The sequence below is a fragment of the Tenebrio molitor genome, chromosome 4, assembly GCF_963966145.1.
Source record: "Tenebrio molitor chromosome 4, icTenMoli1.1, whole genome shotgun sequence".
NCBI lineage: Eukaryota > Metazoa > Arthropoda > Insecta > Coleoptera > Tenebrionidae > Tenebrio > Tenebrio molitor.
In genome coordinates, this window is record NC_091049.1 from 9,374,506 (window position 1) to 9,390,232 (window position 15,727).

Here is a 15,727-nt window from a genome sequence, read left to right on the forward strand (position 1 = left end):
TTAATATTTAATGCATGAACAAAAATTACCTCTGTATCATTTTCGATGTTTATAATGTCACTTAAGAGGAATCCTGCGGTGCTATTTTGAATACCACAAACACTGTTCCGTATTTTTCACTTTGTGTAAAATTGGGGCTGTTTATTACAAAAAATTTAAAAAAGCATTGAAGATAAAAGTACATACAATGTTTCTACCGTGCCAGTTTTTTCGAAATGTATTTACAAATTTGTTAACGCAGCTCTAAATTTACGGTATTTTATGTACATAAATTTTCAGAATTTAAGTCGAAAAATTTAATTTGGCTATGGCAGGAACAGAATGTAGATTTGTCTAGCAATGAGATTCAATTGCTTAATGAAATTCGCTTTTCTTTCCGAGTAATTAATAAAATAGCAGAACATTACAAGTGTGAAAACTTAATTGTCGCATGCTGCGCTCTAGCGGATCGATTGAAGATCTTTTTGCGCTATTAGACAAACTGAAAACATTAAAGGAGCTGTGGACGTATCAATTTTGGTTTATAAAAAATACATATAATACCAAATAAAATTCCAAGCAGTCATTTGTTTTCGAGTGATGACGTCATCGATATTTTTTTTAAATGGAAACCCCCTGTTTTTTTTCTTGATTCTGATAGCCCTTTTAATTGTCTAAACGACAGTATAAAAATTTTGTTATCTTACATAAGGACATTTTTGAGAAAAAAAATAATAAAGTTGGAAAAAATAAATTTTATATTATAACGAACAGAAACAAGTCAAAAAATCAAGTAGATAAATTAAACAGTCAAATGGTACCTACTGTCAATTTCAATCCTATGTGTTATTTGTTTTACAAAACGGCTCATTTAACTCTCTATACACAACGTATAGAAATTTGAATTTTGATTGGGTGCGGGAATAAAATTAGATAAAACTAAAACAGGAGGAATTTCTTAATAGATTTTCTTATTGTCAACAAGCTGGGAGACAGCAATTCGAACATTTAATTCCATAATTTTAAGTACTTAGGGCCGGTTTCACCAACGTGGTTAAATTTAACTTCAGATTAAAATATAGGAGAACATTGTTATAACAATAGGTAACTAAAGTAACGAGCCATTTTAACCTAGATTTAACTTTAACTGGCGTTGGTGAAACCGACCACAGCAACACAGTTGTTGACTCGTTTTTGTTCATTATAAAAAAAAAATCCAACGTTTTTTTTCTCAAAAGTGTCCTTATATTAGGGAACAAAATTTGTATACTGAGGCTTAGACAAATAAAAGGGCTATCAGAATCAAGAATAAAAAAAATTGGGGGTTTCCATTAAAAAAAATATCGATGACGTCATCACTCGAAAACAAATGATTCCTTGGAATTTGATTTGTATTAAAATATGCATTTTTATAAACTTAAATTGACACGTCCAAAGATTTTTTGAAAAAGATTTCGTTTAATTTTTAATGAATTTATTCCATACTTTTGCCGCTCACTATACTGAGTGCCCCAAAATTCGTGGAACAACTCAGGGGGCAATGTCAAATTATGTTAGAGAATTATGAGAAAAACAATAAAAAAATTCTATCTCTTTTAGATTTGAAGATGTGGGGGCTCAAAAGGTGCAGCTTTGATCTCATTTAAAATAAATAAAACATTAAAGATTTTGATTATTCGTGTTTTCCTAGCCAATGCTATAATAATTCTGAATTATTGTGATCAGGTTTGCGATTATTTACTTCGTTATTTGGCTTTGATTTTTCTTTCTTATTTCCATAGATACAATAAAAATGAAATATTTCCTAAAATTCAATGCATCGCAGCAGACAGTCCTACATTTCCACTGGAATGATACATTTTCCGTGGACTGTGATTTCCAGGTGGGAGAATGGTTATTTTCACATAAGAAAGTGGCTAGCAACATAGACCCCCTAAAACAAATCTTTTGTAATTTGAAAGTGCTTCCGCAGTCAAAACATCGCAACAAATCAAATAATTTTGCAAGTTGATTAAAAGAAAACAAATATAGTCCATTTTTTATTATAGTCCGAATCAAGAAGTCGACATGACCTGCGTCTGCTTTCGACATTTGACAGCGGTGCATGGTGCTACCAATATTTGAAAATTTATATTGGCATCTTGGGACAAATATCATTACAAATTTCAATTTTTGAGATTTTGAGTTGTGTTCTTTCGTGCTTTCATGATTTTTCTGCAAATTCATTCCTCCGTTTTCATTTTGTTTTTCAAAAAACAGTTCTTTTCAGAACTCTTTTGATAACTATTTATCAACTAATATTAATATACATTGCCTGTACCTATATTTTCGGACTTTTATTTTTATTAGAAAATGAGAAAAAATTAATATTCGTTGATTTTTCATTGTTATCACAACCAAATTCACAACACCGTGGAATTTTAAGTTTAATCATTTATCAATTGTTGTGTATAATGATAATGTACGGTCGATGGACAAATAAAACTGGAACACTTAAAATTTAATCTACGTAAACCAGACTATTAAATTGTTATAGTATATAACGGTATTAGGCCGATATGGGTTATATAACAGACATGGTTGAGGTATTGTATAATCAACCGAGTCTGTTATATCCATATCGGCCGTATGTTGTTTTATAGTTTTCTTTATACCAATAATACTTAACATTTAACGATGACTGACATTTCTCTTTACTTTAAAAATTAAATTTAGTTGTCATCTATGCCGTAACCGTAGCAACGGTAGCAAAAATAACGGCTTCGGTCTGATAATTTTGAATAACGGCCTAGTCTGTTATAGGTATCATATCAATCAAGCATTGAGTACTGATAAATCCTAATAACAGTATGGTATAAAGAAAATATTATATTTTTCAATGTTTACATAAAATGTCATACCAAAGTTAACCTATAATCTGTTTCAAAATCAAAAATCCACCACCTGTGGAATTATGTTGGCAGAAAAAAGAAATCCCTAGAATAAGTTTCATTTTTTTGGATTGGCCCCACCTCCCGCCAAAATTTGACATCGAGCTGTTGAGTTTATTTACTCTCGTGTCAAAAATGGATTACTCCCTAGAATTCGAATTTTTAGGGAAATAACGTTTTTCATGTTGTGTGTAACTAGAATTTTCAAAAGTTATTTTGAATGCCTAAGGTTGGTTACTTTGAATTGAGAGATTAAATCCAAATAAATATGCCGCTAGTAACCAAAATTGATTGTGAAACGAAAAATCATCTATCACTTAGCAAGAAATTAGTCATTTGCAACTGTTACAATTAATTTGCTGTCTTACATTTTTGGGATATCGTTTGTTTGTCACCAGAAACCACATAGCCTCCAACCTAACCAAATTTATGGCAACCTAGTAACGAATATCCCTAAATCCTAGGGAGTAATCCATTTTTGACACGAGAGTACCTAACACAAAATAATTATTATGTGCAAAAAGGTGGTAGCTACCATATCATACCTTTTGAGTAAAATATAAAATGAGAATAAAAAACACGATGAACTACGACCAAAACGACTGTCAACAGTTTTCTTTCATAACCCTAGTTTTTTCTGATATACAGACACACTAAGAACAAAAGTTGGTGACGTTGTCGGTTGTATTTTCGAGGGACAATGCAGTGTTGGTGGATTTTTGATTTTGAAACAGATTATATGTGTGATAAAGCCGTAATTAAACGATGGAGATTTGTAAATTTTGAATGTACAGTTACGGCCGTTGAAAACTCAGACACTTTGACAACGCCAAACTTTTGGCTTTGTAAATGGTATTGAAAGTGACGTTCTCAAAATGTCACTCAAATATTATCCACATTAATTTCTCTCGCAATGGCTCTTATACTCACACCGTCCCTCAGTCAAACACATTTTTGCAAATCAGATAATTGCGGCATTTCAAAAGTTACGCGCGATTCTGACCTAATATGTCAAATACTGACACTGACTTTATAAACCTTGATGAAAATCCTGTTTACGCTAATCAAATTTCGGAATTTATACAGAGTGTTTAAATCTTTCCTGTCTGAGATTTCAACGGCCGCAACTGTATGTGATTATCATTTTTGTCCCAGTGTTATTTGTCCATCGACTGTACCATCGTGATAATAAAAAACGACTACAGTTAACGTAAGATTTTTTGAAAATTTAGAACGTACCGAGATTTGTCAAAGTTTTATTTAAAATTTTCAAATTCGTGAAAATAAACCCGCCCGCAACACAGTGCTAGTGCTAACATCCAGTTCGGCAGCAATATTTCTAATGGTACTATTGCAATCATTAAATTTTGGACATCATTTTTCTGTCATTTAAAAAAAATTACTCTAAATCATGCTTTATTGAAATTGTCACACATGAATGATGAAATTGTTGTCAAATTCATCTACAATTTGTCAGTATGAGCGATGACAAAATATAAAGTTTATAGTTGGGCTAGAGAGGTGAATGTTTGCAGAATGCATTTATTCTGATCTTGGGTTGCAACTTAACTCCGCCTTCCAGGTACAATTCCCGTCACCCGCGCCCCCGCTAAACGCTGGAGCATTTTGGTAGGATTCCTCTTAAAGTGTTCATTATGCTAGATTCTTCAGGCACACACTCACTTTCACAAAATCAAAAAAATAAAAAAAAAATCGCAACGGAACAGATCAAAACAGCGACACGATTAAAACTAATAACTTTTAAAACCAGAAAAACGCAAAACAAAGCTCTAAAGGTGAAAAACCACAAATCTAAATGCTTAAACTACTTGGCAAATTTACTTCAAATTTGAAATGTCATATAATTTATTTTTCGAGTGGGTTTCATAACAACCAATGAGAATCAGTGGCGCGAATGTTTCAAGATGTTACCAACACAATCTATGATACTTTGTTAATACTTTTTAGTAATATCTAGTTGTTAAAGGTGGCTTTCCGGACTGTTTGTCACCATGTAAACAACCTCATAACGGCCGGAGTCCGTTAAGGGTCTAAGGGTGTCCGTTATGAGCGGGAGCGGCCGTTATGAATGACTAAATAACTATAGCAACGTAGATATAAACTTTATTTTTCAACTTTTTTACAATTGGTACGATAATTAATGTTTAATGTTATGGAACACACCTTGAATTAATCGAAATCCGTATGCCACTAGGAGATGTAGACGAGATCGAAGATGATGCTTCAGAATTTTAACACCAACACAAGCGCGCTTTTGCAGGGAATAACGATGACCTCACTTGCTCTGTGGCCATCCTGACATCGGGTATATCTTGATCGGAATTTTTTATTGAGATTATGAGTATTAAGTGAGATCATTTAAATTTATAATTAGAGCAGGCTATGACTTTAACATTATATTGGCAACACCACTGACACTTTGATTTGAATTGTCAAAGTGACGCTTCAAAATTCAATAGAAATTATGAAACGGCGAGTTAACAGTTGTATCCAAGCCGGATGTTCGATACAACTGTTAACTCGTAGTTGGATATTTTTTTGTTGAATTTTGAAGCGTCACTTTGACAAACCAAATCAAGATGTCAGCGATGTTGCCAATATAATTTTCAAGTCATAGCCTGCTCTAATTATAAATTTAAATGATCTCACGGTATAATGAAAGTTAAATGTTTTCCCCGGTTTCATCCTCTTCTATCACATTTTCATCTGAAATAGTTGGTGGGCAATTGCTATAAGTTTCCCCATTACAGTTCCCACAAGCTTGCGTGTAGAAAAGTCCCGTTTTCGAAAATCAACAACAATAATGATATATTTTCTTCAAAAGATACTAACTATTGTTCTTCTCTTTCCACATACAATTGAAGAGTAAAAAAAAAACAATGTCAATAATACTGTATTACAAGAAAACAAAAACAAAAAAATTTGACAATTCAATATAATTTGTTTTATCGCTTCTTTCAAGCTAATATGTGTAAAAATCTTTACTTTTGCCTGATTTGCAATAAACTTTATGCGTATGGAACTTTTAGTTTTGTAGAAAAAAAATATATGAGTTTTGACATTGGCTGTTTTACCTTAAAATAGAAAAATTAAAGTCAGGATATCTTCAATTAATTCCGCATTATTATCGGAAGTTTTTATATTGTAAACCAAAAATGTTATGTACTTCAATTAATTGGTTTTAATTATGAAACGTAACTAAATTAAACATTTTTGAAGTGAAACTTTTTATGGGAGGGGTTTGAAATTCTGATCGGCAACCTTTTGTGTGACGAAAAGTGGTGGTCTCGCACAACGGTTGCCCCAATATTTCCATCTCACTTAATTTGGAGTCTAATTATGTAAATTAATCTGTTTGACACGATACAAATATCCCTTAAAATTGTGTATGCTTCTGTCTTTGTCACACTCACGGCATTTATCGATAATGTCCTCTCTTTTAATTAAAAACGAACAATGAGTTACGCATTTCGATATTGTTTAGTGTTATCGTTAAAATATACAATTTTGTTGTAAATATGCTTAAGTCAGGCGCAGAAAGAACAAGAGCGTGGCGTAGAGAAAACGTACGAGTGAAGTGACAGTTCAGAATGTGAAAAAAACGGTGTAAATAATAAAGACAATGAACCACTGAACCAGCAACTAGCACCTCGGCTCAGCCGCCTCCTCTTGCATCTATCAGTGGTAATTTACAATATTCTGATTTTCTTGTAATACAAAAGTTTCACTTCTATCGTGCGTCTTTACTGACACACTCTTTTTTTTTTCAATTCGTATCCATCGCTGTTATCATCTTCGTCACGGTCAATATTGTTGGTATAATTTTCCCATTTATAATTTGGTATTATGCCAGTGCAATTGTAATTATTAGAGGCTGGGGTTGTGGTTTTGGCAACATCTTTATAAAGACAAGAGTTGTTGCATTGGAGAAGAAACATTACGCAACTGAACAAAAAAATGAAGATGGCGTTATCACTGGTTGTGAGGTCAACTTCGCGGTAATTCGAAAGCTGATAGCAACATTTAAATTTAACTGTAGTTTTACCCTCAAGCCACAAAATTACGTCAACTCTCTTTTACTCGTCTTCTCCAAGATTCTACTCTCCTTATTATTTATTTTGACGTTGTGAGTTTTTTTTATGTTAAATTAATAATAATAACCAGCGTTTAAACTCGATTCAGCTTTTCATTTCTTTCAAAACGTTTCCAAACTGTTCTAATTTCTGTAAAATGTTTGGGCCATTCTCGAATTCCCCCCTCCATGCTTTGGTCTACTTTTCATTTTTTGTTGAAGCAAAGTAATAATAAAAAAACAAATAATCAAAATTCTATTTTATTTATACATATTACGTGAAATACATTTTTCATGCCGCCGGCCATTATCGACGGTTTTGCATGATAAAATTCCGCCGGGAACGTTAAATTCCCGGCCTAGTACTTACGAAAGTGTCCTTGGTTAAAAATTTGCTATACTAGAGAATGGCCTGACAGCATTGATTCTTAAATGTCAACAAAGTTTGACATAGAAGTTACTTTCGTTGAATTAATTAATAATAATTTTTAACTTTTTAAAAATTTGTCGGCATGAAAAATGTTGTGGATTACACGTCCAGAAAATGTTTTGCGAGTCCTCGTGTTTGCGCCTCGGCTAGGCGCCTTCGCTACGCAATGCCACTCACACTCGCAAAATATCATTTTCTGGACTAGTGACCCAAATAACTATTTAAACAGTGTTATATCGAGCCACCTTTTCTAATATGAAGTTGTCGACATAGGGGTCAACTCGAGTGTAAAGTCCATATTCGCCGATATCACATTTTCCGGGAAAGAAACTCAAAACTCCAAAAATGTAATATTTGTTGTTATGTTCTGCCACAAGTCCCGCTCCACGATCGCCCATGCAAATTACATTATGTCCTACAAAACATAGATACCAACGTGTATTGATTTTTTTTTAATTTAAAAATATTTACTGGTGTCAAAAATAGTACACATCTTGTCGGATGTTAAATAATGTTCGTAACTTTCCGGAACATCCAAAGAACAAATTGTATGATTTATGAAGGCAACTCTGATGGTAGCGAGGGGAGTTGAATAATTTCCATGTTGTGCAGAATCATTCCAACCACTGATCTACAATCAACAAGATTTAAATGAAGAATGGAAGTATGAAGCATAATTCGAAGCTTACGTATCCAAATTGTCTGCTTGGATGCAATACTTTATCTACGTGTGCTTTTGCCCAATCAACAGCGACAGGTTGGACTGTGGGGGAAAGCTTGAAAGCTCTGTCTGTCACGATTACAGCAATATCAGCAAAATGGTTTTGAGTACTGTACTCCGGAGCCACAAATATTTCTTCTATCTGTAAAGAAGACAACAACAATGATGTGTAAATTGATGGAAAACAAACAAACTTTTGAAAACTGCGCGTTCTCGATGTTGTCCCAAATCTTGCTGAAATATTTCCCAACAGATATTGTATAATTTTCTTTTGGGTGTAATTGACCATCAGAATGTGTTACACACTGTGCAGTTAAAAATACTGTTTTTAAGCGAACAATTTACGATTGTGGGAGACTCACCTGTCAGTATGGCTCTTTCGCTGAGTAAACTTCCACCACAAATTATAACATCGTTCAGGTAAATGGCCACGTGCCAAGGAAACAGTCCTTGTCTTGTGGCGTTTCCACCAAAAATTTTGTCTGTGTTTTCACGCGCTCTTTGACCACTCACTAAAAATTGTTTAAAATATATTTTTTCAAAATCTGTTCATCTGGTTTTTGTTGGACTCACCTGCAATACACTTAGGAGCAGGTTCGGACCAGGTACCATCCAAGCAGACAAACGGACGCTGCTCCACACTGTCCTTTTCGTAGTAGGGGGCACAAGTGAACCTCGCGATGGTACCATCGATGGGAATCGAATTTCCAATATGGGTACTCTTGTGCTCGTAAGTTACCGATCTAGTCGAAGTATTGTTAATAGATGGACAAGTCTCTGAAAGAATAGGAGCGAGTAGTGCGATCCACCTCTACTAATTCCGATATTACTTGAACATTTTCCCATTTTTTGCATCCAGATGTCATTGTTGCATAGAAGAAACATCTCCCCAATCAGTACGTGACCCTTGTCACACTCTAATTTCAAAACAGTGAAATTTCCAACGAGGCCTCCAGGAGAAAGAGATTCAGAAAAGTTTCCAAGAGGAATCCAACGACCTGAGTCTGGGTGGGCCGGCAAAATGCACCCCTCGCTGAAGCAAACTGAGTACTTAACGTTATATTTTTAATTCAGTTGATACTTACTTTGGTGGCATAGCTGGTTCAGTATGTGGATTTCCTTCACTAAAAGAACTAGCTAGCAGTACTTTGATTTAAAGTTGCAATTTTACTTACTCTGGTACTTGGCCCGTTGGTGTTGTCTCAGGGAGCAGGGTCGTGAGAAACTTTCAGTTGTGGAGAAATCTTTAGAATCTCCGTCGTTATCGAATCTGGAAATTTTACGGTACTCGCGTTGATTGGTCATATTGATGGGACTCACGGTTTGAATCGAACCAAATTTCGCAAAATGAAATTGTCAGAATATTTGTAGACCACCGTGTAGAGACCGTATTGTTGACTGTCGCATCCTCCTTTCGTCGTCTTAGCCACAGGAGCTAAACTGACAACGCCGGCAACAAAAAATCTGTTCGAATATTTGAAGACCAAACCTCCTCCGCTGTCTCCGTTGCAAACAGAAGAACCTGCATCCAGTTTCAGGATGAAATAAGTTTTGTGGGAAGTGACTAGTCTAAGTACCGTTGTTCAAATATCCCGCGCACAACTTGTCGTGCGTAAGGTATTCCTTGTAGTCTACCGGTAGTTCTTTTTTGCACGTCTGTTGAGGAACAGAAGGAACACTCAACTGTCGAAGGACGTCGGACACTTGTCCAGTTTCAACAGTATTGCCCCAGCCAGCCACCTACAGTCTCCATTAGAAGCAATATATTCGATTGGTGGAAAGTCTTACAAATCCTTTTCGTCCTCCTTTGGAATTTAATATCTCACGTTCATAGTTCCTGGTCCAGTCGACGCAAACAGGTTGGATTCTAGCTGACAGCGTGAAAGTTTTCACAGCGACTAGTATCGCTATGTCGGCCAAGTAATTTTGAGTGTCTCCTTCGTACTCGTCAGGAACAAACATTCTGTGTACCTAAATGAAGAATGGGTAACGTGAAGCAACTCTTTCGTGTTCAACTTACTTGAGACGTTTGAGTGTGAGCTGAGTCGCGAGAGTCTGAGTACTTACGAAAGCGTTTTCCAACTGCCACCACGTAAAATTCTTTGGGAAATAGGTTTCCGTCTTCGTCTGTTATACAATGCGCAGCTAACAAATAAAAAAATCATCAATAATTTTTAACGTAGAAGTTTGCAAAGAAACAATGACTTGTGGTCCACCAAGCGCACAAGATGTTTACACTTGAAACACATATAAATGAAGGATATTCACCCGTCAAAATAGTTCGTTCATTTAACAAGCTTCCTCCGCAGAGGAACTTCTGATTTCTGGCGTCATACAAAGCAGCTTGTCATGGGAAATATCTTTTTCGTGCGACTTTCCCACCTACAATCAACGTAGGATCCCTCTTTGGTCGTACCTTGCCGCACACTACAACACATCAAATAACTAACTCGATCAACCATTTCGGTCAGGTCCAACCTGGACGACAATCTGGAACGCTCTCGCTCCACCTCCCGTCGATGCAAATCGCTTTGGGTCTGGACACTCTCGAGTCTTCGTAGTACGAAGCGCACTTGAACTGTGCTATGGTACCTTCGAGAGGGTCAGTGCAGTTCACCATTTCTTTATCTTTCACTGTACATTTGACTGTCATCATGGCTGTGGAGTATATCGATGGACACGTTCCTACAAGAGAATTTTTAAGTTTCGTTCCTCGAGGTTTTCCCTTAAGACAATTACTCAAGCATTTTCCAATGTTTGGAGTCCACTTTCCGTTGAAACAAGCTACGATTGTGCAACCGTCTAAAACGTAATTGTCGTTGCAATTTATTTTCAGGACTGTACTTTCAGACACCGTCATTCCTTCAGATTTGTTGTTCCATGTTGACCACCATCCGAAATAGGGATGTGTAGGTAAAGGACAATCACCCCTTAAACAACTCAACCAGTCAATCTCTTGGTAACTGATGTAACTCCAAGCTTTGCTCGATTTGACAACCAATTCATTTTAAAAATACCTACCTTACAATGACAACTTCTTGCGAAACTATAAAGAAATTTGTTTACCAAACATATCACTGCATTTTCTCTTGACTCACCAAAGAAACACAACAAGAGAGATAATTTCATCACAAACATCTTCACTTTGAAGTTTATCTCGTTTATCTCAAATCACTTTACACAAATTACCGAAAACTCATTGTACAATTTGGGATTTTTCTATTGTATTGTTCTTTTGTTGGAGTCGGACAGCTACTAAATAACCGTTAATTTTATGCACAACCTGTAATATATCGTCGGACAACCAAGACAAGTCTGTGAACCCAATAGGAATTACCAAGCTTGCACGTTTATCGTTTGTGAATCAACCGGTTATCAAATGATATAAATAGTATTGTGGAAAGTACGCTGAACTGAAGGCACGGTTACTTACAAAACATATATGATGTTAATTAAAACGAAATAAAGAACGCAATGACTCTTTTTTCCTAACTCTTAGTTCACTGTTGTCACAATCTAGAGATGTTGAATGACGACAGTACCATTTGTCCACTTCCACTTTGTTCACCCGGATCACCTTCTCTATATTCAAGGTCGCAATGTAAATTAGTCGACTTGTGGAGAATCCCAACCGCTTCATTTTCCCATTCTTCGTTTCCGAGAAGTGAAATTACATACTTTTTGATTCATTTTGCAATTTTTTTCTTTGGCAATTAACTGTTGTTACTGGCGTGGAGTACAATAGACACCATTTAAAAAAACTTCTCCATCTATCTCTAGTGGAATAGGATGTACCGTTATAACGCAAATCTCTTTCAGTCATTCTTCATTCTCCATGAAGGACCAGTGGCGTCTCGTCAGAGGAGGCAAGGAAGGCAGTGCCTCCGCAAAAAAAACTGCACAAAATATATAATTTATTTTTTCTACGATCATGCAAAAAGTGAGTGTTCATTGCATTGTTTTTACTGAAACAAGTGCCTCTTAATTGCACTAGTGCAATAAAGTCTTTATTGCACGCATCTGTCAACAGTCTGTCTACGATCGTGCAAAAAGTGAGTGTTTATTACATTTTTCACACACGACGCACCGGACTGAACTGTTGTTTATCGTTGTGTTTTTTCTCGTTTTTTTGTTCTATCAAATCATTTAGTTTCTACATCTTTGTTTCACTTTGTCCATTACACGATAATTAAATTTACAACAACACAAAATCAATGCAAATTGTTTAATATGTTTCAGGCAACAACTCTACTCGTATATCTAGAAGATTTTGTATTGGGCCATTTTATAATGAAGTTAGTTAATGTAAGTTCCAACTCGAGTATAAAGGTCATGTTTTGACGATGCTGAATACGATGCAACACATGACGTCGACAATAAGTTTACAAAAGACCAAATAGTCGCTTCACAACATTTTATTTTAGTTCTTATATTCAGTAGTTTACAAAACATATGAATAATTCTTAAATAGTATAACTGGAAACTTATTTATCACCTAACTAAGTTTTTGCTGCAACTGTGATAATATCTTTCGTAACACTTCAAGCTCAAGTCTTGAAATATCTCAATTGGAATGAAATATGTTTCCCTTGAAGCATATCCCACGATTTTCCATCTTTATCGACATAATTCGAAATGAAAACCTAGAACATTCTAAATTTTAATTAAATCAAACCTAGACGAGACGCTTCCATTCGTGCAACTGTGTTTCATAAATTGTTCTACATAATTTCACAATAAGTACAAAATGTCAGTTTTCAAAAATTTAGAGTTGACAAAGCGAAACAAATAACTTACATAGTGTTTAGCCTGATTTAGAGTTCCTCTCGGATATATGTTTATCCAGTCGCATGTCTTTCCAAGACTAGGCTCAGTCTTGAAAGTCTTCTTTACTACTATAAACGCAGTATCTTCAATTACCAAAATATCACCCAACTTAAAAATAATAACAACATAAGTAACGAAGATCTCTTTGGAGGAATGTTTAACACGTTTCTGTCAAATTTATAATTGCTCTTTTCTTCTTCGCTCCATGACAATATACATATTCTCGATTTATACTTACATCAGTATAATCGGCATTGTAGGGGTAGAAAAGATCTCTTGCAATCTTGTAATCTTCTTTTCGTGATCCACGAGACACACAAATCCTCACTAAAATAACAACAATTTTCAGTTGGTCACAATTGTGGAAAAACTACTTGTCAGAAGAACTTTCTCGTTCAGCAAGACTCCGCTGCAGAAAATATTCGTAGGTCTTTCTCCCACATATGCGGCATGTTGCAAAGCATTTCGTTCTTGTACCACACTCCCGTTGGCAATCTTTGTGGCCAAATCTTTCGGCAAAGTGCAACCTGTCCTTGATTTGCTTTAAGTATTACTTTGTTCCACAATTCTGGTCTTTACTTACTCTGGTAAGCAGCCATCGCAGTTGACATCAGACCTAAACCGACAATGATTCTGATTCTTTAACAACTTTGCTAAAACTTACGACTCAAATCGGAGCATATTCCTTAGAATGAAAATGTCAGTGTAATTGTATACGAAAGTGTAAAGGCTGTATTGCTGACTATTGCATCCTCTTTCTGGTGTGTCGGTGATAGGAGACGAGCTGACAACACCGCCAATGTAATACCTGTCCTGATATTTAAAAACCAGACCTCCACCACTGTCCCCGAGACAGACTGAAGTACCTGAAATGTCAACATTTTTTATTGTTGAACCGCTTCACTGAAGCGTAATTATTACTGTGGTTCAAGTACCCCGCACATAACTTATCATATGTGAGATATCTTGCGAAATCTTCGGGTACTTCCTTTTCGCATTTTTTCTTGGGAACAACTGAAAGCTCTAAGTTTCGAAGGGCCTCTGAAGAGTTTCCTGTTTCTCGAGTATAACCCCAACCACTAACCTACACCGTCAAGATCTAGACAACACCAAAAATGAAACTCTACAGACTTACCACACCTTTTTTCTTTTCGTCCAAAATTAACCTGTCATAATTTTTCTGCCAGTCTATACATACAGGTTGGACCCAAGCCGTCAGTGTGAAAGATTTCACAGTAGCTATTAGAGCTATGTCGGCTAGGTAATTCTGATCGAAACCTTGATATTGTTCAGGAACAAATATTTCGTGGATCTAAATCGGAAAAGAAAAATTGTTTGCTGATTCTTGACACCAGACTCACAGAAGAGGTTTGTTTGTGGCTAGAGTCTCGAGAGTCGTCGAAATTTCGGTAATTTTTTCCAACGTAATCTTCTTTAGGAAGGAGATGTCCTTGGCTGTCCGTTATGCAGTGTGCAGCTGTTGAAAAAAGAGAACAATCAAAATAGGGAAAGGATAGGAAAGTATTGAAGTCGGCAGAAGAATTGAAGGAAAAGAATAAACGTTACAATTATTGAAAGGTCTAGGGAGTGAAGGATGATTGTTTCAGGTTTATGGACTTAGAAACGACGACGTGAAAATTTCAAAGGCTTTGGGGTCAGAAATAAAATCAGTGAAAAACACAAAAAGATTTGTTGTTGGAAAATTTTGGAAAGAAGAAGGATGCAAATGGTGTTGAAAGAAGAACTGATGGAACTGACAAACCCGTCAAGATCATTCTTGCGTTCAACAAACTTCCCCCGCAGAGCAATTCCTTATCTTTGAGTCGATACAAGGCCACCTGCCATGGAAAATCTTCTAACGTGGCATCTTGTCCGTTAATAATCAACGTAGGATCTCTCAAAGCCGACGTCTTACCACATGCTAAAAGCAACAATAAAATCCCTCCAGATTAGAGTTTTTGCACTAACTTGGAATGCAACTAGGAGCCTCCTCACTCCATCTCCCATCAAGACAAATGGCTGGGAGCATGGAAAGTCGCGAATTTTCATAGAAAGAACCACAGCTGAACCGTGCCATGGTACCATGAATGGCGTCAGTACAGTTGACCGCTTCTTTTCCGTTGGTGGTACATTTGACAGTCATGATCGGTGTAGAATATATTGCAGGACACGTTTCTAGAAAAAAAACTTAATCTAGAGGGTAACGATTAAATAAGAAATTGATTACTGAGGCAGCGTCCAATAGTCGGTGTCCATTTTCCGTCCAGACACGCTACAATACTGGGACCTTCCAAGATGTGAGTCTCGTTGCAAAATATTCGCAGAATTGTATATTCCAACACCGTTCCGGTGTTCGTTGACTCGTGGTTTTTATTTGCTATTTTCCAAAAACCGAAATCTGGATGTGGTGGTAAAACGCAGTCACTCCTTTCAGATGGTACTATTGCGGGCAAAAAAAGTGGGACATCAAATTTCTGTCAGTTTTGAAAAATTCGATGTAGTTCAAGCTTTATTGTCATTTTTTTTGACACTATTCCAGCTGACAGTTTAAAAATTTATTTTATCCTCCTATTTTCCTTTTCCAAATGCCCTCTTCGTTTGATAAAGGTAGATTTTGATTGGAACTTTGCATTAAATAAATATTCACTACGTGCTTACTTACAATCGCTCCCTACAACGTACAATACATAATGACAACGTCAATCGATTCAAATCAGATAAGGGTTATTTCACATTAAAAGTCAAGA

The 15,727-nt window shown here is 35.9% G+C and overlaps 1 protein-coding gene and 1 pseudogene across 1 annotated transcript; both read right to left on the minus strand.

Annotated features, from left to right (window-relative positions):
• Positions 1–7,247: 7,247 nt before the first annotated feature.
• LOC138129789 (ovochymase-1-like) lies at positions 7,248–11,807 on the minus strand (annotated as a pseudogene).
• Positions 11,808–12,557: 750 nt separating this feature from the next.
• On the minus strand, positions 12,558–15,339 carry LOC138129795 (venom serine protease Bi-VSP-like). Its single transcript, XM_069046097.1, has 12 exons — positions 15,208–15,339; positions 14,949–15,155; positions 14,743–14,901; positions 14,342–14,457; positions 14,116–14,292; positions 13,902–14,064; positions 13,645–13,846; positions 13,564–13,596; positions 13,355–13,512; positions 13,219–13,307; positions 12,951–13,088; positions 12,558–12,796 (listed from the first exon to the last, which is right to left on the minus strand). Exons 2-12 carry the CDS (start codon positions 15,121–15,123, stop codon positions 12,701–12,703), a joined length of 1,506 nt encoding a protein of 501 aa, XP_068902198.1. The 5' UTR covers positions 15,124–15,155; positions 15,208–15,339; the 3' UTR covers positions 12,558–12,700.
• Between the last annotated feature and the right edge of the window lie 388 nt (positions 15,340–15,727).

Coding starts and splice junctions, on each gene's coding strand:
- LOC138129795 (XM_069046097.1), bottom strand. CDS start 15,123: ATGACTGTCAAATGTACCACCAACGGAAAAGAAGCGGTCAACTGTACT. Junction 14,902..14,948: donor GGCTCCTAGTTGCATTCCAA/GTTAGTGCAAAA, acceptor TGTTGCTTTTAG/CATGTGGTAAGACGTCGGCT. Junction 12,797..12,950: donor TAAATCAGGCTAAACACTAT/GTAAGTTATTTG, acceptor AGAATGTTCTAG/GTTTTCATTTCGAATTATGT.